At 41.3% G+C, this 27,286-nt stretch overlaps 1 protein-coding gene across 3 annotated transcripts; it reads left to right on the top strand.

The window, feature by feature from the left end:
• On the top strand, window positions 1-27,286 carry spag9a (sperm associated antigen 9a). Of its 3 annotated transcripts, none has more exons than XM_034539254.1 (30): window positions 24-510; window positions 3,926-4,046; window positions 6,979-7,049; window positions 7,146-7,234; window positions 7,816-7,963; window positions 10,202-10,288; window positions 11,497-11,629; window positions 11,851-11,944; window positions 12,036-12,157; window positions 14,495-14,552; window positions 14,666-14,818; window positions 14,934-14,985; window positions 15,122-15,252; window positions 15,778-15,834; window positions 16,928-17,092; window positions 18,681-18,810; window positions 19,419-19,508; window positions 19,616-19,726; window positions 19,832-20,018; window positions 20,083-20,298; window positions 20,494-20,704; window positions 21,354-21,470; window positions 21,753-21,833; window positions 21,969-22,036; window positions 22,329-22,477; window positions 22,641-22,812; window positions 22,927-23,040; window positions 23,917-24,094; window positions 24,279-24,416; window positions 24,717-26,726. In XM_034539254.1, the coding sequence occupies exons 1-29, from the start codon at window positions 211-213 to the stop codon at window positions 24,334-24,336; spliced, it is 3,663 nt and encodes a 1,220-aa protein (XP_034395145.1). In that variant the 5' UTR covers window positions 24-210; the 3' UTR covers window positions 24,337-24,416; window positions 24,717-26,726. The 3 variants fall into 3 exon arrangements, with proteins under 3 accessions (XP_034395146.1, XP_034395145.1, XP_034395144.1); XM_034539253.1 differs by having other exon boundaries at window positions 10,199-10,288; XM_034539255.1 differs by lacking the exon at window positions 10,202-10,288 and having other exon boundaries at window positions 1-510; window positions 24,717-27,286.

The raw sequence follows: 27,286 nt of genomic DNA, 5'->3' as shown, positions 1-27,286 counted from the left end.
ACATGGGACAAGTGAGGGGAAAAGAGGAAGACATCCACGTAGCCATTCTCGCATTACAGTCGCACAGCCGTGTAATGTCCTCAATGTGTAACGTTACGTTTTATTTGATGAAACGCTGCTTGCAATTACGCTGATAACGGTGTTCATAGTGGCGGGGGAACGCGGACCGACCCACACCGGCCCCGTTTGCTGAAAGGGAGAGGACTAACAATGGAGCTGGAAGACGGAGTTGTGTACCAGGACGACCCGGGGACATCAGCGATGATGTCTGAGCGGGTATCGGGCCTGGCCAACTCCATCTACCGCGAGTTCGAGAGGCTCATCGGGAAATACGACGAGGACGTGGTGAAGGAGCTGATGCCACTGGTCGTGGCGGTGCTGGAGAACCTGGACTCGGTGTTCGCGGAGAACCAGGAGCACGAAGTGGAGATGGAGCTGCTGAAGGAGGACAACGAGCAGCTCATCACCCAGTACGAGCGGGAGAAGGCACTGAGGAAACATGCGGAGGAGGTGAGTTTGAATGGTGCATGGGCACACTGGGATGGTCGCCCCGGCATCCCTGTATGGGGTGGGGGGTGGGGGGATTTGCCCCCCAAGCATCCCTTTTGGAGATGAATTGACCTGGACACGTGGCCCGGGCAGCATCCAGCCCGTCCTGCCACGGGGCTCGTTGGGGATGTAAACAAGGCAGTGTCACGGCTAAGGTCTTTGTATTAGCTGTGTGTCATAGCGGGACGGCCAGTGACGTAACACTGCATCTCAAGTCCCAGGATGGGACTTTTAATCCACTGCTCCAGCTAAGGCATCTTTCCAACAACATCAGCACCCCTCTGTCAAATCCATCTACAACAACCCTATTGCATCACATGACGAAGTCACTTCTGAGCCCTGTGAGACTGAGTAAACAGCAGGTGAAGTGACTCAGCGTTTTGGAGGCATAAATAAAACAAAAATAAAAACCACAGTGATAAGAGGATGGAGACAGACACTAAAAGCATGGAAAGTGATTATATTACTGTATTTAGGGTCCTTCACTAGTAACAGCACCCTTTACTGCCAGCAGGTCATAAGCTCCGACCTTCACCCCTGTGCAAAGCACCTTAGCCATATGCATCACCCACATAATCACTCAATCAGATACTTTAAGCCATACAAACTGTAGATTGTATTCAGGATGCAGTCACATATAAATACGTTCAAAAGGCCATTGAGGGCCTTAGATTGCACCGGAGACAGAACTCACTGAAACTCCCATTAATCGCAGAAAGTTGTTCATCATCTTCTTTCACCTCAGTTTTCACTTTATTGCATATTTTGCATTGTCTGACAGAAAATATCTGCTATTTATCAAGTGATCACCAGTAGTGTACTTCCATACGGTTGTGGGACATGTGAGATTAAAAAAAAGAAAGAAGATAAGATATGTATAATGTTAAGATATTAGTCCATGTATGGGGAAAGCTGCAAAAACAACATGATTCTACATTTCCCGTAATAACAGTATTGATGCATTTCTCATGAGACTATCTATGGCTGTTAAATGCCCACCCCGCCACCTTCAGTTGATAACAGCCTTTCTGTTTTACATTTGTTATAAATGAGACAATTTGAGGCAGAGTAGCGCTCCGTGTGACATAAACTTACTTTGATTTAAAAAAAAATAATTGTGAATTCTTAAGCAAAAGCTGTCACTAATTTGTGTTGGACACTGCCAACACACATGCCGTGTGCGTGTGCGTGTGTGTGTGTGCATGCATGTGCGTGTGTGTGTGTGAGAGATCTTGTGGATTGGCTGGGATAATGTCTAATATGTGTGTGGTTTAAATGTGTGAATCTGCCTCCCTTCTGCCCTGAGCTTTTGAATTGAAGGGAAACATGATGTGCATCAGACCGTCTGTCCCAGCTTGCAAAGCAGAGACGCCAGTATGCACTGGACACATAGACCCCTCTGCACACACATTGACAGTGAAGCAGTGTGACAGACACATAAACACTCATACACATGCTTCACACTGACAATACGACTGCACCCTTCATCGTTATAGTAACATATCACATCAACGTGACAGTAAATGCCCAGTGTGTACGGGATTGTCCTGGAAGTCAAGTGAGCGGGGATATGCTGAGTCTGTTGGAGAGGCATGGTATAACTTTCAGGTCATGTGATCCTTTGTCAGACACAAGCAGAAAGGGAACTTCAAACAGCTTTCGTTTTTAGCTTCTTTTCCCTTTTTTTCCCCATGGGTTTAAGTGTCAAATTCTGGTGTTGCAGACTTTCTTCTTCCAGATAAAATAGATTTGAGTTTTCAGACCTTTTGCTTGCTTGGCCATTGATTGCTTTTAAATCAAGATTTCACACAGATGCAACATAGTTAGTAGTATCATCATCACGGCTCTGTTAGTAGTGAAACCCTCTGTCCTCCAATCTCTCATGTAATTTGGAGACCTAGCCATGAAATTAAACTGACATCATGAATGACATTACATTGATTTTAATTAATTCTGAGGCATCTAGCCACCTGTTCAGGTCATTAAAACTAATTTACAGCCTTCTCCAGTTGCTCATTGGTTCCAAACCTGCGTTACTGTTGCTGTGTTTCTGATGCGTATCCATCAATCTGCACCACGAGTTATCAGCTACTGGTTTGATTCACCCTGCCTCATTTAGACATTTAAATACCTGTGATAACGTCTGACCATAGGATTGCTGCTGTTGAGATTTCTTACATATATTCACACTTCAGATGGACATTATTTAATTATGTATTATCTATCTACCTGTTCAAATGCTTTTGCACATTTGTTGAACTTATGATTTGGGCAACCCTGAGTTTAATCTTGAGATCATTTGTCCTTGAGTGTGAACAAATTATATTTTAGTTTTTCAGTCATAAAGCACCAAATACCAGGATTGTTACAGTCTGCCGAGCAGGGAGAGTGAGCATCCACATCCTGTCCAGCTGAGCAAGCCAATGCCCTAATGTGGCATTGGTAGTTTGATGTACAAACCATTGTTACAGTCTGCCGAGCAGACTGTAACAATGGTTTGTACATCAAACTACAGTAGCACTCTGCATCCAGAGGAAGAGGAAGGGCAGCCACATTAGGGCATTGGCTTGCTCAGCTGGACAGGATGTGGATGCTCACTCTCCCGCTCAGAGGTCCGCCTCGAAGGAAACAGGGAGGAACTGGAATTTCGGAATGAACCATTAAGTCAAAATCCCGCCCCTCCAATGCTGAACTAGTCATATTTTTATTTTACATCCACGCCATCGTGGTACATGTTCTGAAAAGTTATGCTGTCACAGTGGCACATGTCTTCTGTGTTATTGTGTAATGCACTGTTTAGAGTAGGGCTGCAACTATTATTGATCAATTATTTTCATTATTGATTAATCTGCTGATACGTTTTAATTCATCAATTGTTTCTATGAAATGTATTGGGGGCGGATGCTCATCACAACATCCCAGATTTTCAGATACCTTGTTTTGTCCGACCAACAGTTCATCCTCTCATTTGAGAAGCTGTAACCAGAGAACCTTTGGCATGTCTTCAACTATTTTGCCTGAAATATCATTAAAAATAAAAAGTGATGATTTCTTTTTTCTGTTGATTGATGAATCTAATTGGCTCTGTGTCGGATACCAAATACATTATTAATCTAATACTACTTATATGTTGCATACATTAAGAAAAGTTGCTAAAACATGAATGGTTTCAGGTTTTCTTTACCTTTGGTAACATCAATAGCACATTTAGCTCAAGTTCCTATTGTTTTTTACCGATATGATATTAAATGGCTGAGAACCTGATTATACCTTTAAACAGCATCAGGCTACAATGAGTTATGATGGGTTTGGAATTAAGTGGCCGTGAATCTCTGTGTTTCTGTTTGTTTTTGTGTGTGTCTGCCTGCCTGAGTAGAAGTTCATTGAGTTTGAGGACACGCATGAACAGGATAAGAAGGACCTTCAGAACCATGTGAACAGAATGGAGTCCCATTCACGGCAACTGGAACTCAAGATCAAGAACTACGCGGACCAGAGTGAGCACAAACACACACACACACACACACATTGACACATTGTCACATTGTGTCACGGGGAAGCATCCATTCACTGAGATGAACATTCAGTTATGAGTCAGTTGTATGATCTTTTATTTATCCGTATGTTCCCATGTACAAGGCGTTTCCTTTTTCTCCTCTGCTGTTGCCATTTTTATCTCTTCATATTATCTTTCTCACTTGTTTGATGTCTCTGCCATGGTTTAATATGCCTACTTTCTCTCTCAGCACACACACATAAATACACACACACGTACACAACCACACACACTGACTCACACTCTCTTTTTCCTTTTTTGCATGGGTAACTAACAGTAAAGGGATTATAGGATTTCTGTTATTCACGTCCTCCTAATGCGGCAGTGCATTACCGCCCATCTCATTGGTGGATTAAGGAATGGAGGGAGAGGGATTGGCTCTCACATTTGGTCTGGTTGGAAAACGTTGATTCACACCGACTGGTCTGGTATCTAGTGGCAAAGCAACACAGCTGGTTAAAGTGAGTCATTCATTCACACAAAGCTGTGAGAAAATGCCAATATTAATTTTTTTTAATCTAACGTTTAGCAGAAGCATTAACAAGGCGAACACAAGTGGCTCAATAATTGGTTTATTCTTGAAAATTAAATGTAATGTTTTTTTTTGGATCATGAAAATGGGAAATCCTTGAATGTACACGCTCCACAGAACTTATCAATGGGTTCAATCAACCCTTGGCCACTCCCAGTGAATAGTAAATAATTTCTTGATGACTGTATGTTGCAGCACCTGAGCTCATCACGTCCTGAGGCATAAAGGACAGAGTCCACAGCTGATGATGGGCCATGACAGTTTAGCTCAGATTTTTCTAAGCCATTGCCCTGCTTTGGTCTTGGCTTTATTTTCACTTGTGTGGCACCAAAAAAACCTGATAATTAATCCCTTTTTTCCCTTTAGTTTTTTTCTTCTCTCTGTTCTGGGACATTAGGGACATTTTAAGCCATTTTTATCTTTACCGTCAGATCAGACATCCAGGCTGATGTTTGCAAGTGTTTGTGAGATATGTAGCGCTCTTTTAACGGAGAATTTAGCTATCGGTGAGGCCCGGTCTTTGTCAAACAAAAGGTATCCAACAATCTGATTATGAAAATGTATATATAGACACATGTCTCACCCTCTTGGCTTCCCAGCTGATTTATGACACTATATTTAATGGACTTTAAAGGGTAATTATGCAGCTCCCACACAGATCAGGGAAATTACCCTTTTGGCATTTCTTTAGTGTTGTCTTTTTAGGAAAATAGTTATTAATTCAATCAATAGCATTGGCTTAATGTTCAGCCGCACAGTGATTTGCCAAATTTGAATAGCACTAATGCGAACACACAGGAGGGATTACTTCGGTCCTCAGTTATCTCCCCTGTGATTAGTGTCTGTATAGCCTTTCACACTTCACCACATTACATGTCTTCATGCCCCGGGAATGCCAGAATACACACAACGTTAGCACATCATCATACAACATGCAGAAGCTTTAGCTGCTGTAATTGATAGTATCCAGCCTTTATGCTGTATATCCATATGTGGCAGGAGCTTTCTGTGTGGATTAGGCTAGACCTGACGTGCTAGTCGGGGATTAGGTATGTTTGTCACTTCATAAATCGGCCCGACATTGAAACCCATTTGAGTGAGATTACCCCCTCTGCCTCACACCAGTGCCTGCCTGGTGGAGGCACAGTTATGCAAGCGGGCTATGTACACTTTTATGTACTATAATGAATATTCAAAATGAATGTCTGAGTTTTAAATAAATAGCTTTGTTATCATTCACTTTGTAGTGGAGAGTCGAGGCCCCTCTCATGCCTGTACAGTAGATATGAAGCAACCGCCACCAGCTGGGTATCCTAGCTTAGCATAAAAACCAGCAACTCTAAAGATCATTACATATATAAACTATTTCTTGGCTCTGAGCAGTTGCAACCAGGACCCTGGCAAGAAACAGTCTGGAACATATTTTTGTTTACAGTTTTTGTCCAAAGAAGATATACCATGTTGTTTTTATCTTTTTCATTTTGCAATTAGCTCATAGACAAAGTGTGATCTTTGTCTTATAATAATAATAATAATAATAATAATACATTTTATTTGGAGGCGCCTTTCAAGTCACCCAAGGTCACCGTACAATAAAATAATACAGGATAAAAGATAAAAGCATGAAAGATAGGAACAACATCAAAACAGAACACCAACATAAAAACAAGTGAAGTGCACAGGGTCCAGTTATAAAGAGTATGCCAGTTTGAACAGGTGAGTTTTGAGTTGAGACTTGAATGATGTGATGGAGTCTGATTGTCTTATGTGTGGGGGGAGGGAGTTCCAGAGCCTGGGTGCTGAGCAGCTGAAGGCTCCGGCACCCATGGTACTGAGGCGTGACGTGGGGATGGTTAGCAGTCCAGAAGAGGATGAGCGGAGGGTGTGGGAGGGAGTGTATTCCTGAAGGAGGTCGTAGAGGTAAGTGGGGGTTAGATTGTGGAGAGCTTTATAGGTGAGGAGAAGGTTTTTGTAGTCGATGCGGTATTGTACAGGGAGCCAGTGAAGTTGGATGAGTACAGGAGTGATGTGGTCAGATGATTTGGTACAGGTGATGATCCGGGCGGCCGAGTTCTGAATGATTTGCAGTCTGTTGATGAGTTTGGTGGGGAGTCCGGTGAGGAGGGCATTGCAGTTGTCGATGCGGGATGTGACAAATGAGTGCACCAGGATTTCGGTGCTGGACTGGGTCAGTGATGGGCGGAGTCTGGAGATGTTGTGGAGGTGGAAGAATGCAGTCCGGGTGATGTTTTGAATATGGGGTGCAAATGAAAGGGTGCCTTATAAATTATGCCTTGTAAATTGACTTCCTTAAACTGAGCAGCGTCGTATTGTATTTCAGTTGGCAGGTTAGAGGAACGTGAAGTGGAGCTCAAGAAAGAATACAACTCCCTCCATCAGCGACACTCAGAGGTAAGAGAAAGGATGAGGAAGGAACTATTGTCAAGTTGGTATCATTCACCACACTGATGATGAGATTCCTCTGGCTCTTTGGTTTGACTTCTGCAGATGATCCATAACTATATGGAGCATGTGGAGAGGATAAAAATGCAGCAGATAAGTGAGACTTCAGAGTCGAGCGCGGTCGGTCGAGTCAGGTAAGATGACAACAGATACTTTAAGTTTCTATTAATGCTGCGTTCACATCATATTGAATGGATAGCATCCATAAAATTAGTCTTCTTTTTTTAATTGTAGTATATGCGGAAATCTTATTTTAGCCTAATTTCAGCTCAAAATAAATCTATATTTTTCCCACTCATTTTCCCACTTGTAATTACAACTTGAATGTTGATATTACGATAACTCTTATATGAGAAGAATGCTGCATTAGAGACACATGTGAGCTACCACAGGAAAAACTCTCTTAACACAAAAGACAAACCTGTGAACAAGTCTATATGAACAAAAGTAGGACTTTGAGGGCTCGTGAAGCGTATTTTCACAATTATATATCAGGAACCATTTTGCTGTATTTCACCTTCGCTCTTGTATCAACTTCGACCAAAAAGAGCACACACATAAAATTCATAGTTTCACATATTCTCCCTTTCATAATATTTTACATTCTTATATACAAATTCAATCAAGTACGTGCAATTCAAAACACTGCCACACCAAACACTTAGTGGTTCAAAAAGACCTTTGAGAAAATGAGTAGCTTTCTTTTTCCATCCAGGAGAGAGCGGCCTCTTTCTTTGGGGATCTTCTCATCACCCAGTGGAGCATCGGTGCTCATCCCCGACTCCCAGGCCAGGGCAGAGACACCGGGCACAGAGGGCTGGAGATTCACTGACCCAGCACGGGCCAACACTGCTAGCCTAAAGGTAGGCGTGTGTATGGCTCCTTCACGTGAGTTTAAGCACTGTAGGTGGAGAATAATAACTTAATCCAGTCCGTTTTTTCTTCAAAGTCATGTCTGGTACCCGATATCAGGTTGATAACTCATGTGGGGATTAATGAAAATGAGCTTCAGACATGTGTATGATAGTGACAGAGAAATAATCAATGGATTACAAACGCAAAAATGCAACAAGGCAGGATTTTGTGTTTCTTTACCTTCTCCTCATTATCTTTGGTCCAGAGCGTTAGTGGCTATCCTATCTGATGATAGGATATATCCACTCTGAATTATGATGATCTTAAATGGTCATTTTAAGTGTGCTTTCAGTGTTTTTAGCTGTTTGATTAAAATGAGTGTCAACCATATACAAAATGCTTATATATGGAGAATGATCTGATTGTTAAAATCCCTTTTCCTGGTTGAGTGTTTCTAGCCCTCCTGCCAGAGCTGGAAGATGGAGGAGTTTTGGCTTTGGATCCATTTAAAAATAGGGAACCTTTGATGAGGCTGAGGCGTGCCTAAGCGTATTTTAGTATGTGTCTGTTTTTAGACATCTTCCTCTGAAGCCATTGATGAATATGCAAACGTGTCTGTTCTCCTCGTGTAGCAGTTAAATGTAGGAATATTCATATTCAGAATAGATAGTTTCTATTAATGCAGGTAAACATCCTAATCCAGAGCTCTATTGTATGATGTGTAACTTTATTGATTTCAGTTCATGTTTAAGATTCACAAGTCGTTCTTCTAACATAGACATTATCGTGGTTATGCTCACTCGGATGAAATGAAGCTGTTCATGTGTAAAACTGACTGGTACTCAAAATGTTTTGGTGTGTAGGTTATGTTTGTGTCTCTGGCAGTTAGGACCTGGAGGGTGACGATGTTAATTCATCCCGCTGCTGCGTCTTTGTTAAAAGTGGGACATCGGCTCTGTGGCGTGATGCATGATGGGAGTGATGCCACTGTATGGCTCGCAGCCAGTCACTGAAGGAGAGAAAGGCGAGCTGGAATGTAATGAGTTCTTATGTAATCAGTGCTACAGGATGGTTATTGTTGAGCTATACCTTTTGATATGCAGACAGGCTCTTAGAGTTTAACAGAGATGTCATATTTATTTATGTGAGTGGGTGGTGCCTCAAATGAAGAGCAAGGACAGGTTAATGAGGTGCATATGCAGCATGCCAGGCATGATCTAACCTCCATCCACAATAAGAGCATCCCATTGTCTTTGAAGCTGGCATAACTGTATTTCTTTTAATCGCTGCTTTTTTGTTTAATTTAACAGGACCTTCACAAGCAGTTAAAGGGGCTGCAGACTACACGTTTGAAAATGAAAACTAAATTTAGGGGTGTGGAGTCAGAAAGACTTGAGCTTTCCAGACCTTATGTAGCTCCTCATCTCTGCTGCAGGTTAGCTGCTTGGGCTACATTAGCAGCTAGTAGCATAGCATCCCCTGACTCTCTGGTCGTACTGCCGGACAGTCCAGTTGTTTTGTAGGCACGGGATAGATGCATGGAATAAAAGACTAGCTCTGGTTCTGCTGCATTATTTTTTTATACTTTTGAAAAAATTGTCTATCAGTCGGATTGCAATGCTCTTTTAAACAAATCAAAGTAGATATGTAATTGGTACAATTATGTATTGTCACGCACCAATCACTAAGCCGAATTCCTTGTATATGTAACGCACTTGGCAATAAACCTCTTCTGGTTCTGATTCTGACACATTAACAGTTCACATTTCTGCAGTTCATATCAGTCCAATCACAACATGTAGGTATTTTGGCCGTTGGTTAGACTAAAGAAACGATTTGGTCCCACAGCAACTACTAATATCTGTCAGAAAATTGTGAAAAATACCCACTGCGATAACTGACCAATGTGACCAACACAAGATAAAGAAAAGCAGCAAATGAACATAGTTGCATCAACTACTTGTTTCAATCCTAGAAATGTTCATCAGTCACTTATTGTAAAACATAGATTTTATGAGGATATTATATACAGAACATTATGAATTACCTTGAATAACAATTATCTATTGCTTGTGGTCTAAACTAGACAGGATACACACATATACATACACACACACACACACACACAGTCAATTGATAGCACCGATCCATTCACATCACAGACATGCACACTTTGTGGCGTATACATTTCATCTGAACTGCTTCTGCACATGTGAGCTTCATTCTTACTCTTCCCCCCCAAGCAGTTGGACTTTGTCGACCCCCCAAAGCCAAGGGAGGGTAAGAGTGCGCAGGACTCTACTTGGGGGAATTCACTGGCAGATGACTGCAAGGTAGTTGGATTAATGGCGGCCAGTGGAAGTGCCATCAGCACGCCTGCATTGGCTGTGGACAGCACACTGTTTGTGTTTGTGTCTGCGAGTGTGTGTGGGCTTCACTACACTGTTTCATCATTTCCAAAGCGTTGCCTCTCACTTTGTGCATTTATAGACCCTCACTTCACAGACCACCTGCGCTAGATCGTGCTACATGCAACCATGTCTTGTGTGAGCGCTTCATTGTTTGGGGTCTTTTCAAAAATGTAAGTGCACACAACCGTCAGCTGTGTCACGGATGGAATTGGTGAATTATTTTAATTATTAATCTTTCAAAATCAACAGTGTGGTTGCATCTGGTCTCTATTATTCTTTACCATTAAATTCATGACTTTTATATTTTTTATACTTTTATATCCTTCTTTGTGAACTGCCTTTGTTCATGCAGATCTTCAACTGAACTAACATTTTCTATCACTCATTGTGCAATAATGTAGCATCATACATACATACGAATAGTGTCTCTAATGCTGTATTTGTGTCATAAGTTCTAACGTGCAGTTGATTTATACTTTCATTCTCTGTGCAGTTTCTTCGTAACTGATTTTAGTTTTTGAATATTGTGTGGGGTTGTGCTGTGTACTGGAGGGAGAATGGCAGCTCCTATTGTGGCCATGCTTAATTTCAGTTGATGTTGTGTGAAGCCCCCCCCCCTGCAGTCGGTGTCGCTCGGGTTGAACTTCCTTGTCCGTGTTTGTGTGCTCGCTCTGTGTTGCTCATGTTTTCTCTCTGCATCTGATCGGAAAAGTTTCTTCAGTCCATCCGCAGCATTGTTTAGTGTTTCAAGGTTTTCTTTCTTTTATCTGTGTTGATTCATAGTATTACTGATGTTTTAACAAACTCCAATTTCACCGGGAACAAAAACCCAATTCCCTGTAGTTTAGTATTTTAAATTGATTTTCACCTGGAGTTAATTACAGTTTTGGAAATTGGACTTCTGTTATTCTGCATGTGTTGTGTATGTAGTAAACCCTTTCTAGTTTGTGATTAGCGCTTTCAATCTGTCCGGCCATGTTAACCTGTTAGATCGTCAACTGTGTTGTTATGCTGTTGTTATCTTCGTGGTCCGCATGTGTTCTGTGTCATTTTTGCAGTATTTCATTTTATCTCCTGTCTTTGAATAGATATCTGTAATATTGCTGTATTTAAGCTTTGTTTCATTACAGGATGAGCTGTCGGACCTCTCTGGCTCTAAGTCAGCCACAATGTCCACCACAGCCTCCGACATGGAGAAGGGAGGTGGGAACAGTAAGAGCACGGAGGTGCAGGCTGCACTGGGGACCAGGTCCATATTAGTGGGTAAGGTCAAACATCATGAAGTTACAGAATCACATTAACTAGTCGACTGTCTTAATGACATTCATGTTTCTTTTAAACATACAGTATTTGATTAAAGGGTTTGGCATATGGTGTTTGCGTTGTCATAAAGGTGTCATAGAAAGAAATACTTTTTGTATTACTTAATTCTGAAAACATCCTAGTTTTTAGATTATGACTAACATACAGTATCCTTCTTTCAGGTTTGCCTGAAAACGAGGAGAGCTCAGATGTGCAGGACATCATTGAGACCACCCCTGAGCTGGACATGGATCTCATTGGATACAAACCCTGCAGGTAGTAAAAAGTTACCAGGCCAGTTTTAAACAATGTTTCTTCAGGTAGCATAGCATCACCTCCTGTTTTCTTCTTCTTCTTCTTCTTCTAGTACTCCCACTAAAGGCATTGAGAACATGGCATTCGACCGAAACACAGACTCCCTGTTTGAAGAGCTGTCTTCTGCAGGCACTGGGATGATTGGGGATGTGGATGACGGGGCCGACCTGCTGGGTGAGTAAAACCTTTATTTTCGTTGGAACAAGTAGCAGCAATCCTGTCAGATACTCTGAATACATTTCATCTGGATTGTGGTGGAATAGTCGGTATGAAATGTCTTTATTCATTGAATTGACTCTGCGGTCCTTCTCTGGTACTTGAGTATTCACAATACGTAATGGGTTGTTGTGGAAGAGTGTCCAATGATTAGCATATTGTGTGAAGATTTAGCATGTAAATGTTATTAGTGAATAATATCATGGTCCTGTAACATTTTTAGTTTGTAATTTGCTCACAGGTGTCTATTAAATGTAATTATCTCTACAAGGTATATACATAATATTCAGAGGGGAAACATGGCCAACATATCCCTCTATCCTAAACTCCACCCAAACCCCCCCCCCCCTGCAGATTGCAACTTTTGGCCGCAAATGAAGCCACCAAAAATAACCAAATTTACCAATATTACTGTATTAATTACTGTAGTCCTATTGTTCGCTTCCCTCAGGATTTCTACCTGGTGGACATCGTCACTATTTATTAATAAACCATACCTTATTTTCAGAGGTCAAATATGTTAAGTTTGTTTGAATGTCATTCCAGGTCAGCTAAAAATAATACAGGAACCAATCCTGCACACATTTTTTGATTTTATGATACCTGATTGTAAATAAAATTAACAAATATAAAATACGAAGTTGTACTTTCTACAATTTTATTTAGATTTCGTCTGTATTGTTCCCTCAGAGTAAACTATAGACCCAACTGTTGTTTTCGCTCCTGTGTTTATGAGTTAAGAATAGGGGGAAAGGTTTAAGGATAATTTTTCTAAGTTACTTACATTTATTACGTTTGTGAAACAGGTAGGGAAAATACCATTTTGACTTATTTTTCATCTATGAAAACGGGTTAAAAAAACGGTTTTGGGAGGCGTTTGTTGTTGTAATACTAATTTCAGCCACAAGAGGCTGAAGCTAAATGTTGTTTGTCAGCAAGTTGCATTCAATTAATATCATGCCTTTCTTTAGGCATTCACAGGTGGAACAAAAAGTAAAATAAACATTTCTTACCTGTTCTTCAGTCATAATCACAGTGGAAAAAAATATTTAGATTAGACTTCTCTCTCTTTCCTCTCAGGGTTTCCGTAATTTCTCAATATGATAAACTAAAATGGTTGATCTTGTCGTATCAGCCAAATGAAATGCATCATAAAGATAACAAGGTTTTTATTGTCATTGTTGTTATACAATGAAATTTCGTTTGATGGCCCACAGCCAGCCAGTAGCAGCAAACACCAAAGATAGACAATGTACAAGATAAAAATACCCTACTTAAAAAACATATTTCCATAAAGCTGTTTTACTGGCGCTCTACTCTCCTGCTCTGTTTAGTAGCAACTGTTGCTCTACTAATCACACTTGTTTTAAACCCATTGTGAGTCCAACACCTGCTGTTTGCTGCAGTGCTACACCACTTGTTTTGGTCCAGCTGTTATGTACCGTTTTAGGCATCTACCCATGTTAACATCACCTCTCTCTCTCCCGTATCCCCTCTGGCTTTTGTTCATAATCCCAGTGGAGTACTCTGGTGTGTATGACCTCAAACCTTTCCTTAAATAAACATTACTCTGTGAATGTCCTTGACCTCTACTCATTAGTCACTTTCTGCCATATCCGCCATCGTTACCGCTCACAGCTTCTTCTTCTGTATGCCGTCTGTTTGATAACAGATGGCTTACAGTTGGCTCAGTAATACACCGTTTACATATTTTAAGCTGCCTACTTTAGACTCTTTTTGGACAGAGTTTGGTGCATGGATGATGGAGTTCAATGCTTCCTTTGTTGGCCTAACCTTTTTTTATTTTTACAGCTTGAATGATTTTTTTACCTGTTTTTCCTTCTCTGTATTGCTACAATTGTTGTATCGACTAGCTTTAGAGACCCAACAGCATCTTTTGCTTGTGGAGTCAACAGCTACTCGTTTAACTCTGGCTCCTTCATCACTTTGATCATTCCACTCAAACTATATCCGCGTTTCTCTCTCTCCTCCTCGTTCTTTCCGCCTGACTTGGATTGCATGGTTTTCTCAGACCTTAGTTTGATTGGTAAGACCCCATCCACTCTACCCATCCTTCTCCTGTGACATGTGCTGTGGGCTTGTGTGTTTGTGGTAGTTTCTTGTACTGTGTACAGTATAGTTCACATTCTCTGTAGTGCCTCGTTGTGTTTGACCCTCGTAAGAATTATTTACAGTGCTGCATCTTAGTCTGTAGTCCTTAAGTATTCACTGCTTTAGCTTGTTGTTAAACTGTTCTTTATGTAACAAAACTCTTTCATCATCAACTCTGTAAAGGAATGGGCCGGGAAGTTGAAAATCTCATTCAGGAGAATTCGCAGCTGCTTGAGACAAAGTAAGAACATAATTACATGACTTTGATATGTGATATCTTCTTAATCCTTTGTCCCTAATAAAGAAGTGCCGGCAGTATTTTACAAAAGCACTGCAATGTTCCCGCCTGTCCAGGAATGCTCTGAACGTGGTGAACAAAGACTTGATATTGAAGGTGGATGAGTTGACCTGTGAGAAGGAGATGTTGGAGGGAGAGATGGAGGCTGTGCTGCAGGCCAAGACCAATATGGAGGACAAGAGCAGAGAGATGGAGGAGGAGCTCAAAAAGTAGGTCAACTACTGTTCATGTTGTAATAATGATGGAGTAACAACAGAACATAGTAACATGATTTGATTTAATTAGGTTTCTACCCATGAAAGTGTAATAAATGGTCTTTTCCAGAGTGCGACTGGAGATGGAGGAAGTGAAACACAAAACTAAAGACGAAGAAGATGTGAGTATTCTGCTCAATGTCTGAAACTGCAGACCTTCTGTGTATATAATATATACACAACATGTTTATCCTGTTTCTGTCAAGATGTAGCTATTTCTGAGTGGTCATGTGTGGGTTTACTTGTGCGCTACCACAGAGTGACGTGCCGACAGCCCAGAGGAAGCGCTTCACCAGAGTGGAAATGGCCAGAGTGCTGATGGAGAGGAACCAGTACAAAGAGAGACTGATGGAGCTGCAGGAAGCTGTGCGGTGGACAGAGATGATCAGGTACAGCACAACGGTCTGCGAATCAACACATGTGCATAACCACATTGTTGTTTACATCAAGGTTAGTGTTGGAGTATCTCATTGGCTGTCACTAATTGTACCAGGCAGTGGTAGAGTCTCTCTCACTCATAGTTAATATTCATCCCTCACAAACTTAATCCCAGTGTTGTCTTGTGAGAATGATGTCTGCTGTTTTTCATAAAGCTGAAATCCATAATCTTTAACATCTTATCTCTTAAACATCGCTGATCAAAATGACACAATGACCATGTGACACTGGTTTATTATTTCTTATGAATTGATGAAGTTAGATAGTGTTGCTGCTGTAGACAATACTTATGCAACATAAGCATTGTTCAATATTAGTGTTTCACACTCTAAACAGATGAATATAATAATGACATATCAACCAAACAACGTAGCAGATGTCATCCTTTTAATGTGAAAGACAGTTTGGACATCCTCAAACTGTGTGTCTTCAAACTGTCAACAGGTAACGTGATATCATCTTGTCCTCTTCTTTAGGGCCTCGAGAGAAAATCCAACTCTCTCCGAAAAAAAGAAATCCAGCATCTGGCAGTTGTAAGTCCTCTCAAATGTATTAAAAATGTATATTCTTTTTAAAAAAATATTTTTTTACTATCTTTGTCAGGGCATTTGTGATAGCCTATAGAGGTCAACTGCTGTGACATTTTCTCTCAACTATCAAAATAAATTTTTTTCTCTTTTCTTGGGATGTGCAATTGAATTGGCAGCATTAGGTAAAGATGGTTTAATAAGCCTTTCTCCAGCCAAACCTCTCTTTTTCCCTCCACCGACACAGAACTGCTCCTCCATTACAAATGGATTCTACTTTTGATGTGCCTTTATCCATAATGTTTTCTCTCCGAGCAATGCATCAGTTGTCGTTATCACAAACTGCTTAGACATGATTCTCCTTGTGCTCCCGGGCTTTCCTGTCTCCTGCCTGCTGTGTGCCTTGGTTGATGTTTTCCTCCTCTGTCGGCTCACAGGGAGCTTAAGAGCGACAGAGTTTCCCCTGCAGCCTAAATACATGTACATGTCTGTCTTAAGTCAGCTTGCACTGTCAGATCAGTAGGATCATTTTACCAGATGTAGCACATGTGGTGTTCTTGTTTTATCTGGCTCGTTTTGAGTAGACATCAACAAGATATTGACGGAAAATGTTAAGCAGTGTTCAGCACAAATAGTCACACATAACAACAACATAAACACATTCAGAGACACATTCAGTCATTCCCGTTCAGTCTGCTATGATTGTGTTTATGTATACTGTTTTCAATATTATATAGTAAATATAATCGATTAGACATTAAGATATATTTGTTTTGCTTTTCTGGAACTGATGTTTTTATTCAAACTTTTTGCTAAACATGCTTAATGGTTTGATTATACTATCTCACTTGACACTTAAGATACTTGGTGCTAAAGACACAATTTGGTTTGTGCTTAAAAAGAATTGATGTTCAATGCCCATTGGCGGTCCAATGTGTGAGGAAATGCTTGGCTATTTCACGACTCCCAGCATGCTCTACGTCACAGTAAATGTTGGTGTCCTTGGTTGTCTGTTTGGTTGGTGACCCCCTACCTTGCTTTGTCCCTACACCTGTCTGCTTTGTTTCCCTTTCGCTTTCTGTAACTTTGCCACCTGCAGCTTCAGCAGACTGTTTAGCTCCTCCTCCAGTTCTCCTGCTATAAAGAAGGTGGAGTCCCAGTCCAACATGAAATACAACGCCCCGGGCAGCATGGTAAAGAGGAGCAGCACCTTCTCCCAGTTCCCGACCGAGAAGTCAAAGACTTTTGACTTCCTTAATGAAGAGTGAGTAACACATTCAATGACTGTGAGTTTGGTGTATTTTATCAAAGGGATCAAAACATACAACATAACTGGACATTTTATTATTGATCATTAGACTTTCTATTTTTCTAAAGCAGTTCAAGCCATTTGGGTTTGATGTCTGTCATGACTCGTTCCAAAAATATTTGTAGTAATATTATTTTCACCGAATGGCCTGCAATTCAGACCATTACGGACTATAAACCCAAGGAGCTTAAGGATGTCTTCGCGGATGTCTTTAACACTTCTCTGAGACAAGCTGTCATTCCAACATGTTTCAAGGCCACCACCATCATACCTGTGCCAAAGAAACCCACTCCGTCCGGCTTTAATGACTATCGTCCAGTGGCACTTACCCCCATAATAATGAAGTGCTTTGAACTCCATCCAGCCCTCACCCACCTGGACAAAAAAGACTCATATGTGAGAATGCTGTTCATAGACTTTAGTTCAGCATTCAACACCATAATCCTACAACACCTCATCTTCAAACTTGACCAGCTGGGGCTCAACACCTCGCTGTGTAACTGGCTGCTGGACTTCCTCAGTGAGAGGCCACAAGCAGTATGTGTGGGCAACAACACCTTGAGCAGCATCACTCTGAGCACAGGGGCCCCACAGGGCTGTGTGCTCAGCCCACTGCTCTTCACCTTGCTGACTCACGACTGCAAAACCACCTACAGCACCAACCACATGGTCAAGTTCGCAGACGACACAACTCTGGTCGGTCTCATCACCAAGGATGATGAGACTCACTACAGGAAGGAGGTCAGTCTTCTGACCGTGGTGCGGAGACAACAACCTCCTTCTCAACAACAGCAAGACCAAGGAGATTGTTGTTGACTTCCGGAGAGGCCACACTGAACACCCACCACTGACCATCAATGGTGCTGTCATAGAGAGAGTGAGCAGCACCACATTTCTGGGGGTCGACATCAGTGAGGACCTCTCCTGGACAGCCAACACAACATCCCTGGCAAAGAAAGCACAGAGGCGCCTCTACTTCCTCCGGAAACTGAGGAAGGCAAGAACCCCCCGACCCATCATGTGCACCTTTTACCGTGGCACCATTGAGAGCATCCTGACCAACTGCATCACTGTGTGGGGTGGAAGCTGCACTGACTTCAACAGGAAAGCCGTGCAGCGCATAGTGAATACAGCTGGACGTATCATCGGTGCCTCTCCCCACTCTCCCACTCCCCTTTTAGACACATATGTCTAAATTATGCTGCTAAAACTCCATGTCCGATTGCTGCTAAAATACACATGTAAAGTCTCATAGTTTTTATAGTATCTTAACTTATATGTTGTCTACATGTTCTTTGTTGTTATCTGTTTTGCACTTTATTATTATTATTATTATTATTATTATTATTATTATTATTATTATTATTATTATTATTATTATTATCACTTTATGTTGGACAAGGGGAGAAACACAATTTCAGATCTTTGTATGTTTGCACATCGAAGAAATGACAAATAAAGCTGACTTTGACTTTGACTTTGAATAATTTATACAATGTATCTGTAAGCTGATGACATTTCTCTCTCTTTACTCCTCTTGCAGAAAGGACCAGTGCAGCTCACCGTCGCGTAAAGAGCAGAAGAGAGCCCAGTACAGACAAGTCAAGGCCCACATGCAGAAGGAGGATGGACGAGTCACTGCACATGGCTGGAGCCTGCCCAGCAAATACAAGGTAGGACGTTAGAATAGGACACAAGTGAGAGGAAATATGGCTGTTTTTTCATGTGATAATTATCAAGACTGTCAATTCTGAGATTATGTCATGGTACCGGTGACACAAAAATGAACATTGTAAATGTTTATGTGCATGTTTATGTGGGTCCACCCTGAGACAAGATTAAGACAACTGCAACCCCCCTAAATATAAGCCACCTCTAGATATCAGGAAGTGACACATACCTCTACATATCAGAAAGTGTGAGTCATGCTAAATCTAAATCACTTCCTTCCGGCTACACAGTTTGTAGACCCCTGATTTAATCTACAATGAAACATAGAGTTAATCTATCCACAAAACCGACTGGAACAATGGTTAATTTTAACGTAGTATCTGTGTTTTGCAATGGCGGATTCAAATTGGTGTCAGCCTTCCGAAAAAAATAGTTTACAGCTCCAAGACATTTTCTGCAGACCATACCACTACTGCAGATGGTAACCATTTGCAGAGTTTTACAGAGAACCTTTAAGCTGTGTTGACTATGTTGCCCTTTTGTCTACATTTTAATGAAAATCTGTTATGAAAGCCTGTTTATTTTGCATGTGCTGGTTATTCCCTGACAGGTGGCAAATGGTGGACAAGTGGAGAACAAAATGAACCTACCTGTACCAGTATACTTGAGACCTCTGGATCAGAAAGATGCTTCTATGAAGGTAAATAAGCCAATAACTAGATACCACTTGGACATAAGCAGCAGACTGTGTTTCTTAATACTAAAGAAAATCTGAAATGTATAATGTCTTTTCTCTCTGTTCCCCAGCTATGGTGTGCTGCAGGGGTCAACCTGTCTGGGAGAAAGACATTACAAGAGCTCATGAAACAGACAAAGGGTTCTCAGAGTAGTCTGGACCAGTTGGAGCAAGAGAGTAAGGTAAGTTTAAGGACAAGGTATTGCTCTTCAGTGGGTTCAGAAAGTTCTTCAACCATTGGCTTAGTGTCTGTGGAGGCTGTTGGCTGATTACGTGTTGTCCATAAGGATCAGGAGAAAGGGGAGCAGGAGAAGGAGCTGGTCCTTCAGGATGAGATGTCCAGTAGGGTATGGGTGTGCACCAGCACCCACTCCTCCACCAAGGTCATGGTGCTGGACGCCATTCAGCCCTCTGATTTACTTGACAGCTTCTACGCCTGCAACACCCACGTCGTCTGCATAGCCAGCGTGCCAGGTAGGCTGAGTGGTCACATTGTTGGTTTGTGGCATCATTTATTTATTTATTTTTTCATTTACAGGTGTGTTGGAGACGGATTACTCGGCAGGTGAAGAGGTACCCCAAGACCCGGAGGCTAGCCAAGGTGACGGGGTGTCACTAGCCGGCAGTGTGGCCAGTGCGGGCTCAACAGGCAGCGATGGTGCCATGACAGCAGAGGGGACCACCGCCATTCCCCAGACAGCCATTGCAGGTGTCACGGATCAGCCGGCTGAGCACAGCGGCATCTCTAGCTCAGGTGCAGTTTCCTGCTGACAAAATGCTTTGATAGAGTATGTCCTTATTTGTTATACTGCTGGAATCAAACACAACGGTGGCCACCAGCTACAACTCCACCAGGAGGCTCCATTTTTGTGATACAGGTTATCCACCCAAACCTTACCGTATCACTTGTTTACCCTCTGATCAATCCTGTGATCCACAATGCCCACAGTTGAGCTGTCCAGAGAGACCAGTCCAGCAGAAGACAGCGTTCCTACGGCAGAAGAGGCAACGGAAGCAATGGAGGCGAACGCTGGGGTGGGCGAAGAAGGAGAAGAGGACCAGGAAGCGGATCCAAACCAGCCGGGAATCTACACGGAGCATGTATTCACTGACCCACTGGGGGTGGGACCCACGGAATCCCCTTCTCCTCACACTCAGAGGTCAGCAATGAGGTTCTAGTTATCACTTCCATAATTGTTTGGTGAGTTTAGTAAATACTGATATATACAGAAGTGAAATCTCTTATTTTATGAAAGGTTTTTCAAGGTGCAAATCGCAATTTATATTTTTTAGATGACTATAAATATATATATATATATATATATATATATATATATATATATATATATATATATATATATATATAAATAAATAAATGTTCTGCCCAATGCAAAAGTCCACCATTTCTTAGAAAGATTGATTGATTTTACTTTAGTCAGAAAAACAAAATTTAACTTCAGTAGTTTATGATCAAGTGGCCTTTTGAAGTCAGTATTTATGTCAGTTTTCACGTCTTCTCTCCCTTCTTTTTCTAAAAATGTGATGTGCCTGAACCATATAAACCGTGTATACTACTTATTATTATTATTATTATTATTATTATTATTATACATACAAAACAAGTATATAGTGTTCCCTCCCCTGGTAGACAATACATATTAAATAAATATATAGCTTATATAGAAAAGGTCAACAAGAACAACCCTGGCAACATTGGCAATATACATGCTATTTAAAGAAATCTGTGTTACAGTTTTCTTATGAACTGAGTATTTGAAAAATGTGATTTTTATACCTTCTGTGATCCAGGGGCTGCAAACATGATGGCGAGACTTCTTTTCCAGAAGACTCAGACCCATCAGATGGTGAAGTCCTGAGGATGAGCAGCGCACTTCCCACCATGTGGCTGGGAGCTCAGAATGGATGGTGAGCAGGACAACAGCCACTAGAGGGCAGCAGCAACATATAATGGATGACACACACACACGCACACACACACACACACACACCTACAATGTGCACCGGTGTGAGCATTTACTGCATTTTTTATGACATTACTGAAGATCAAGTCGTTTTTTATCCAATAAGGGTTCTTTTATTTTGAGCAAATGTATTCAAAGAGTTCTACTTTCACCAGCTCTATCTCCTCATAAGCCAGCACTGCACTCTGATCAGCATTTCTTCATCTCTCTGTCTCTTCCTCTCAAGTCTCTATGTGCACTCGTCTGTGGCTCGATGGAGGAAGTGTCTCCATGCCATCAAGCTGAAAGACTCCATCCTCAGCATAGTGTGAGTACGAAGTCAGTTGTGTAGTTCTGCAAGGACACACACACACACACACACACACACACACACACACACACACACAGAGTTATACCAACAGGAAGAAATGTGTAAAAGGAGTGTGTTCATGTCTTGTTACAGGCACGTTAAAGGGAGAATCCTGGTGGCTTTGGCTGATGGGACATTAGCTATTTTTCACAGAGGCCTTGGTGAGTCTGTAGGTTAGCACTCATTGTGGTAAAACACTTTGTGGTTTAGACGTGCAGAATTCAGAACATTTTAATTCCAGTTTTTGCATTTAATTAACTTTTTGGTATGAATTTAAATGCACCGCACCGTCACCTTCATTGTGACCGTATTTTTGTTGTTTGTAAATGTTTTATCAATTTACAAGGAAGCTGAAAATATCAGAAAATGTTTAATATGGTACAGTGTTTATACTGCCGGATGGCAATCTAGAAAGATCATAGATTCTCAAGCCTTTTTGTTTCTGCCATGCAGACGGTCAGTGGGATTTAACCAACTACCACCTGTTGGATCTGGGCCGGCCTCACCACTCTATCCGCTGTATGACAGTCGTCCATGACAAGGTGTGGTGCGGTTACAGGAACAAGATCTATGTCATCCAGCCAAAGGCCATGAGGATAGAGGTACAGCTGTGATCATATTTAGTAAAATTCTGTCAATCAAATTAGTTTTCCAAACCAACAACTTTATTTAAAACATGGCTTATGGTCACATTTGAAAATCCTACATTTGACATTTCCGTAATATTCTAACGTCGCATCGTCTCGTTCTCTCATGTCTGAGCAGAAGTCGTTTGACGCTCATCCTCGCAAGGAGAGTCAAGTGCGGCAGCTGGCCTGGGTTGGAGACGGCATCTGGGTGTCCATCCGACTGGATTCAACTCTCCGCTTGTTCCACGGCCACACCTACCAGCACCTCCAGGATGTGGACATCGAGCCCTACGTCAGCAAGATGTTGGGTACGCATACTTTACTCTGCCTACAACTAGTCCCTACTCTAAGGAATCCTTCTCTCTTCTCTGACTTCCATCTCACCAGAGGTGTGTGTGTGTGTGTGTGTGTGTGTGTTGCAGGTACGGGTAAACTGGGCTTCTCTTTTGTGAGAATCACAGCTCTGGTGGTGTCCTGCAGCCGACTCTGGGTAGGGACAGGAAACGGCGTTATCATCTCCATCCCGCTGTCTGAAGGTATCACACACCTCTGGTTTACCCCACACAACAGACTCCAGAACATTGGTTTTGTGAGGCTATATCAAAGCACAAATGTTAAACGGATACAATATGTGAGCTTTAGAGACGTCAGTGGGTGATTTTTATTGTCTTTGGGGAGAACAAGACTAGCTGCTTCCCTCCCGTTTCCAGTCTTTGTGCTAACTTAAGCTAACTGGTATCTTCATGTTTACCGTACAGAGATGAGAGTGGTATCAATCATCAAGCTCTGAGAAAAAAAGAAAATACGGGAATTTCCCAAAACTATTTATTTAAGATAAAAGCTCTCTTTGACTTTAAATCCTGGCTGCCATGCATCTCACGTCCCACTGTGCATCTGTGTCTTAGATTTCTCTCAAGGCACGTTCACACAGTGCAGCCATTGTTACCATCCAGGTGCTAATTGTTGAATAAAAGAAAACTGGGTTGCCATGGATACAGGTCTTACAGTCACCTTGTAGCTAACATGGCACTGCTTGTGTAATATAACAACTTTGTATTAACCATGTAAGCTCTATATATTCTTTCTTCTCATTTTTTTCCATTCTGTGCAGTTCACTCTCCTTTAGGTCTGTTTGACCTGCTCTTCCCATTGAGTGTGTGTGTGTGTGTGTGTGTGTGTGTGTGTGTGTGTGTGTGCACGTGCGTGTGCTTCACTGAGTCGTAAACACTGATGATTTTAGATTTTAGTTTCTACTGCAACCTTTTGTCAGAGAACGAGATTTGATTGTTTGATCTCACCTTTTGTCTTTTGCGCAGCCACCTTCACCCACCGCTGACCTTTTTGTGCCAAACCAGGATAATATGTACGATGTGACATCGGCAGCTTTTATTCATTTTGTTCGTATTCTGCAGCCAACAAGACGGCGGGAATAGTGCCAAATCGTCCCGGCAGCGCTGTACGGGTTTACGGGGATGACGGTTCAGACTGTGCCATGCAGGGCAGCTTTGTGCCGTACTGCTCCATGGCCCATGCCCAGCTCTGTTTCCATGGACATCGAGATGCTGTCAAGTTTTTTTGTCACGGTGCCAGGTAAGTGGCAAGTGTTGATAAAGTGGCAGAAATGGTGACAAATGCTGCAAAATGAATAACCATGAAACTATAGAAATTGCCCGCCATGTGTTTGGGTACAATTACTGTAATATGACAAAATGCCATTTTTGTCTGTGGTATTTATGTAGAGCTGCAATGATATAGATGAACCTCTTTGTCACAGGTCAGGCGATGCCCCCTCCAGGCAGTGCAGATTCAGGCTCCGACGACCCTCCATCTGAATCTTCTGACGCAGCCACCTCTGAGCCTAATACATACCTGGTCATGAGTGGAGGCGAAGGCTACATTGACTTCAGAATGGGTGAGTATGTTGCACCACTAACAAATGCAAAATATAAAAGACTGCATTTGAATCTACGTAAAAGTAATGCAGCAGTTTACTGTACGGTCTTACTTAAAGGGCCAATGTGTAGCATTTAGAATATATTGGTCAATTTGGAATATAATATTAATAAGTACGTTCTCTTCAGCGTGTAATGACCTGAAAATAAGAATCATTGTGTTTTCGTTACCTTAGAATGAGCCGTTAGTCTCTACATACGCAGCAGGTTCAAAGCCCAACTGGTATGCTGTTTGTTTGACTCATCGTCCTCTTCCTCAGGTGATGAAGGCGGTGAGTTGGACGGTTTATCAGAGCCAGCAGCCAGCCAGCAGTCACCTCCTACCAAGGCCGAGCAGAGCCACCTCATTGTCTGGCAGGTCACAACCTCCCATGACTGAAAACAAATCAGACTGTTGTGTCAACGCCAGGGCCCGCCCACCAAACCCCTGCATGTCCTTCTCAGCGTTTTTAATTTGATATTATTGATTGTTCTTAATGCTTGAGTAGTTTACTACTTTGTAAAAAAACAATTATTTTTAGTCCATGTTTTGTACAGTTTATTCTTTATGAGTTTGAATTATATATACGGTGAAGTTTATGTTAACTTTAAGAATACGTCCAAGTCCAAGTGTTCCCTTCTGCTGGGTTGCCTGTTGGAAAGCTGGTGTGCAATGGAAACAGGTCTAGTTAACTAGAAGTTGTGGGCATAGTTTGATCAGGTTATGTATGAAAGTTGGTCTCCAAAATGCTAAAAAAAAGATGGGAAATATAAAAGGGAAAAGCGCTTGAATCAGTTTTGCAGTCATTGAAAAGGAGCAGAAGTATATTTTATACGACACAAATAAGACTTTTACATTTGTAAACCACATGTCTGTATGTGTGTGAACATCAGGTGCGTGTATGCATTCACTGAGTATTTTTATTATATTAACCATTAAGGCTGGGTGTCACAAAGTCAAAAATGTATCCAAAATTTCAAAAGGTTAAATTCCTTTAATGTGTGACCAGAGACTAATTATTCTACTGTATGGTCTGATTATTAGAAAAGATATTTGCACCTACCAGTGGTTAATTAAATGTGCTTTTATCAAGCAAAGGTGGTAGGTTAAAACACTTTGAGAGGCTGCGTTAATATTGAATGCCACTGAGCCCTATTTCCTACAGGTTTATGTTTTATGACATAAATAAATGTCTCAGCAGTTTGGGTCCTGCTACCGAATAGAAGAACTGGCGTACTGTACTGCAGGTTAGCATCAGCCTGCGTGTGCGTGTGCGTGTGCGTGTGCGTGTGAGTGTGCGTGCGTGTCTGCTCGGATGTTTTCAAGCAAAAACCGTTGTGTGAAGAAAATCTGCCTGTGCCACCAGCTTGGTGCTTCCTGTTTGCTTCATCATTGGCACTTTAAAATGTGAAATGTTAGTCGCTTGAGGTTTGAAAGAACACCCGTGGTAATGCACCCGACCATACTGCGTGCTCACCGAATGGAGGGAACAAAATGTACAAAAATATCACCCCAGTAACCAAAAGCACCGTTAAACTGACTTGATTTTATTATTTTAATCTTTTCTGACAAGAAACGTGTTGTGAGTCTAATAATTTGAGGGTATGCATGTTCACTGCGTTGCCCTTTTGGGAGATAAGCTTGAATAAGGGAATCCGTGTTTGTTTCACCTACTAATTCTAATGCACTAAAGGGAGTCTCTCCTGATCGCTTCATTCCTTTTGTTGTTACGAATACATTTTGAGGCCTGGAAGGCAATTATTGTTTTGGGTGCTTTTTAATTGAATTCTGAATTCATGTGTGAGACACTTTCATTAAAGTATTGATGACTGTAACAGACGGCAGGATACCAATATTAAGCAGGTGTTTTAATTTGTTTTTATAATCTGAAAAGTTGGGCCACGATTGGTCTTCAATCCATTTCAAAATAGGAACTTTTTATTTTGTTTTTGCCATTCCAGTATTTATTTCCTTTGTCAACGAGCCTATCTTGGTTCAGAATGTAACTTTCTACATGAGCAAATTAAATTGGAAGGCTATTGTAAACAAAATAGTCCAATGAGTTTACGTGATTGTTAATAATAGTAAAGAAATTAATGTCATGTTGGACATTTTTGATAAACCATGAAATAAAAGTGTGCAAACTTGATATTTTTAGAACAACACATTCATGTTGCTATGCATGTTTTTTTGTTTTTTTTAAGAGGACACTGCTCGGTTTTCAGCTAAATCAGTTTGTCACCGTTCTGGGTGGGGTGGATATCTATGGAGCTAAATCCATGGCAATAGTTTTGTTAGTTTGAAAAAAAGATTTGAACCTGAAAATTCAAGTTTTGGTCTTTCAACAATGTATTTGAAATAAAAATAATTGTATGAAAAGTTTTGTTGGTTTAAGTATAATTTAGATTCAGTTATGTTTTTTTTCTCGAATAAAATATATTTTTTCATTTTTCAGTAGCATATTTTATGTTTTCAACTTTCAATCCCAGCCAAAAGTCTGAACTTATTTTTATTTCGAATACATTGTTGAATTTTTCATTGTTCAAGACCAAAACTTGAATTTTCAGGTTCAAATCTTTTTTTCAAACTAACAAAACTATTGGCATGGATTTAGCTCCATAGATGTCTATACTTGTATTTGTGTGTACAGTATGTATAGGAGAGCGAATGCAAGACGCAGATTGTTCAAGTGTGTGTGTGTGTTTGTGTGTTGTGTGTCACTCTGTCTATCTGTACTTCAGAGACTTGTCACATTTACCCGTTCTCTGGACGTGGTTCCTCCTGGTCAATGTTTGCTAAAACAGCATCATAGCCTTATTTTTAACAATCTATTAAACTCAATTTCATGGA

This window comes from Cyclopterus lumpus, chromosome 8 (genome assembly GCF_009769545.1).
Source record: "Cyclopterus lumpus isolate fCycLum1 chromosome 8, fCycLum1.pri, whole genome shotgun sequence".
In the NCBI taxonomy this organism is placed as follows: domain Eukaryota; kingdom Metazoa; phylum Chordata; class Actinopteri; order Perciformes; family Cyclopteridae; genus Cyclopterus; species Cyclopterus lumpus.
This window is presented reverse-complemented; position numbering and strand designations above follow the sequence as displayed.

Excerpts from the sequence above, each read along its gene's own strand:
- spag9a (XM_034539253.1), top strand. The coding sequence starts at position 211 with ATGGAGCTGGAAGACGGAGTTGTGTACCAGGACGACCCGGGGACATCA. Across the intron at positions 22,478-22,640 it reads CAAAGGCCATGAGGATAGAG|AAGTCGTTTGACGCTCATCC; the intron begins GTACAGCTGTGA and ends ATGTCTGAGCAG. Across the intron at positions 24,095-24,278 it reads TTTTTTTGTCACGGTGCCAG|GTCAGGCGATGCCCCCTCCA; the intron begins GTAAGTGGCAAG and ends TCTTTGTCACAG.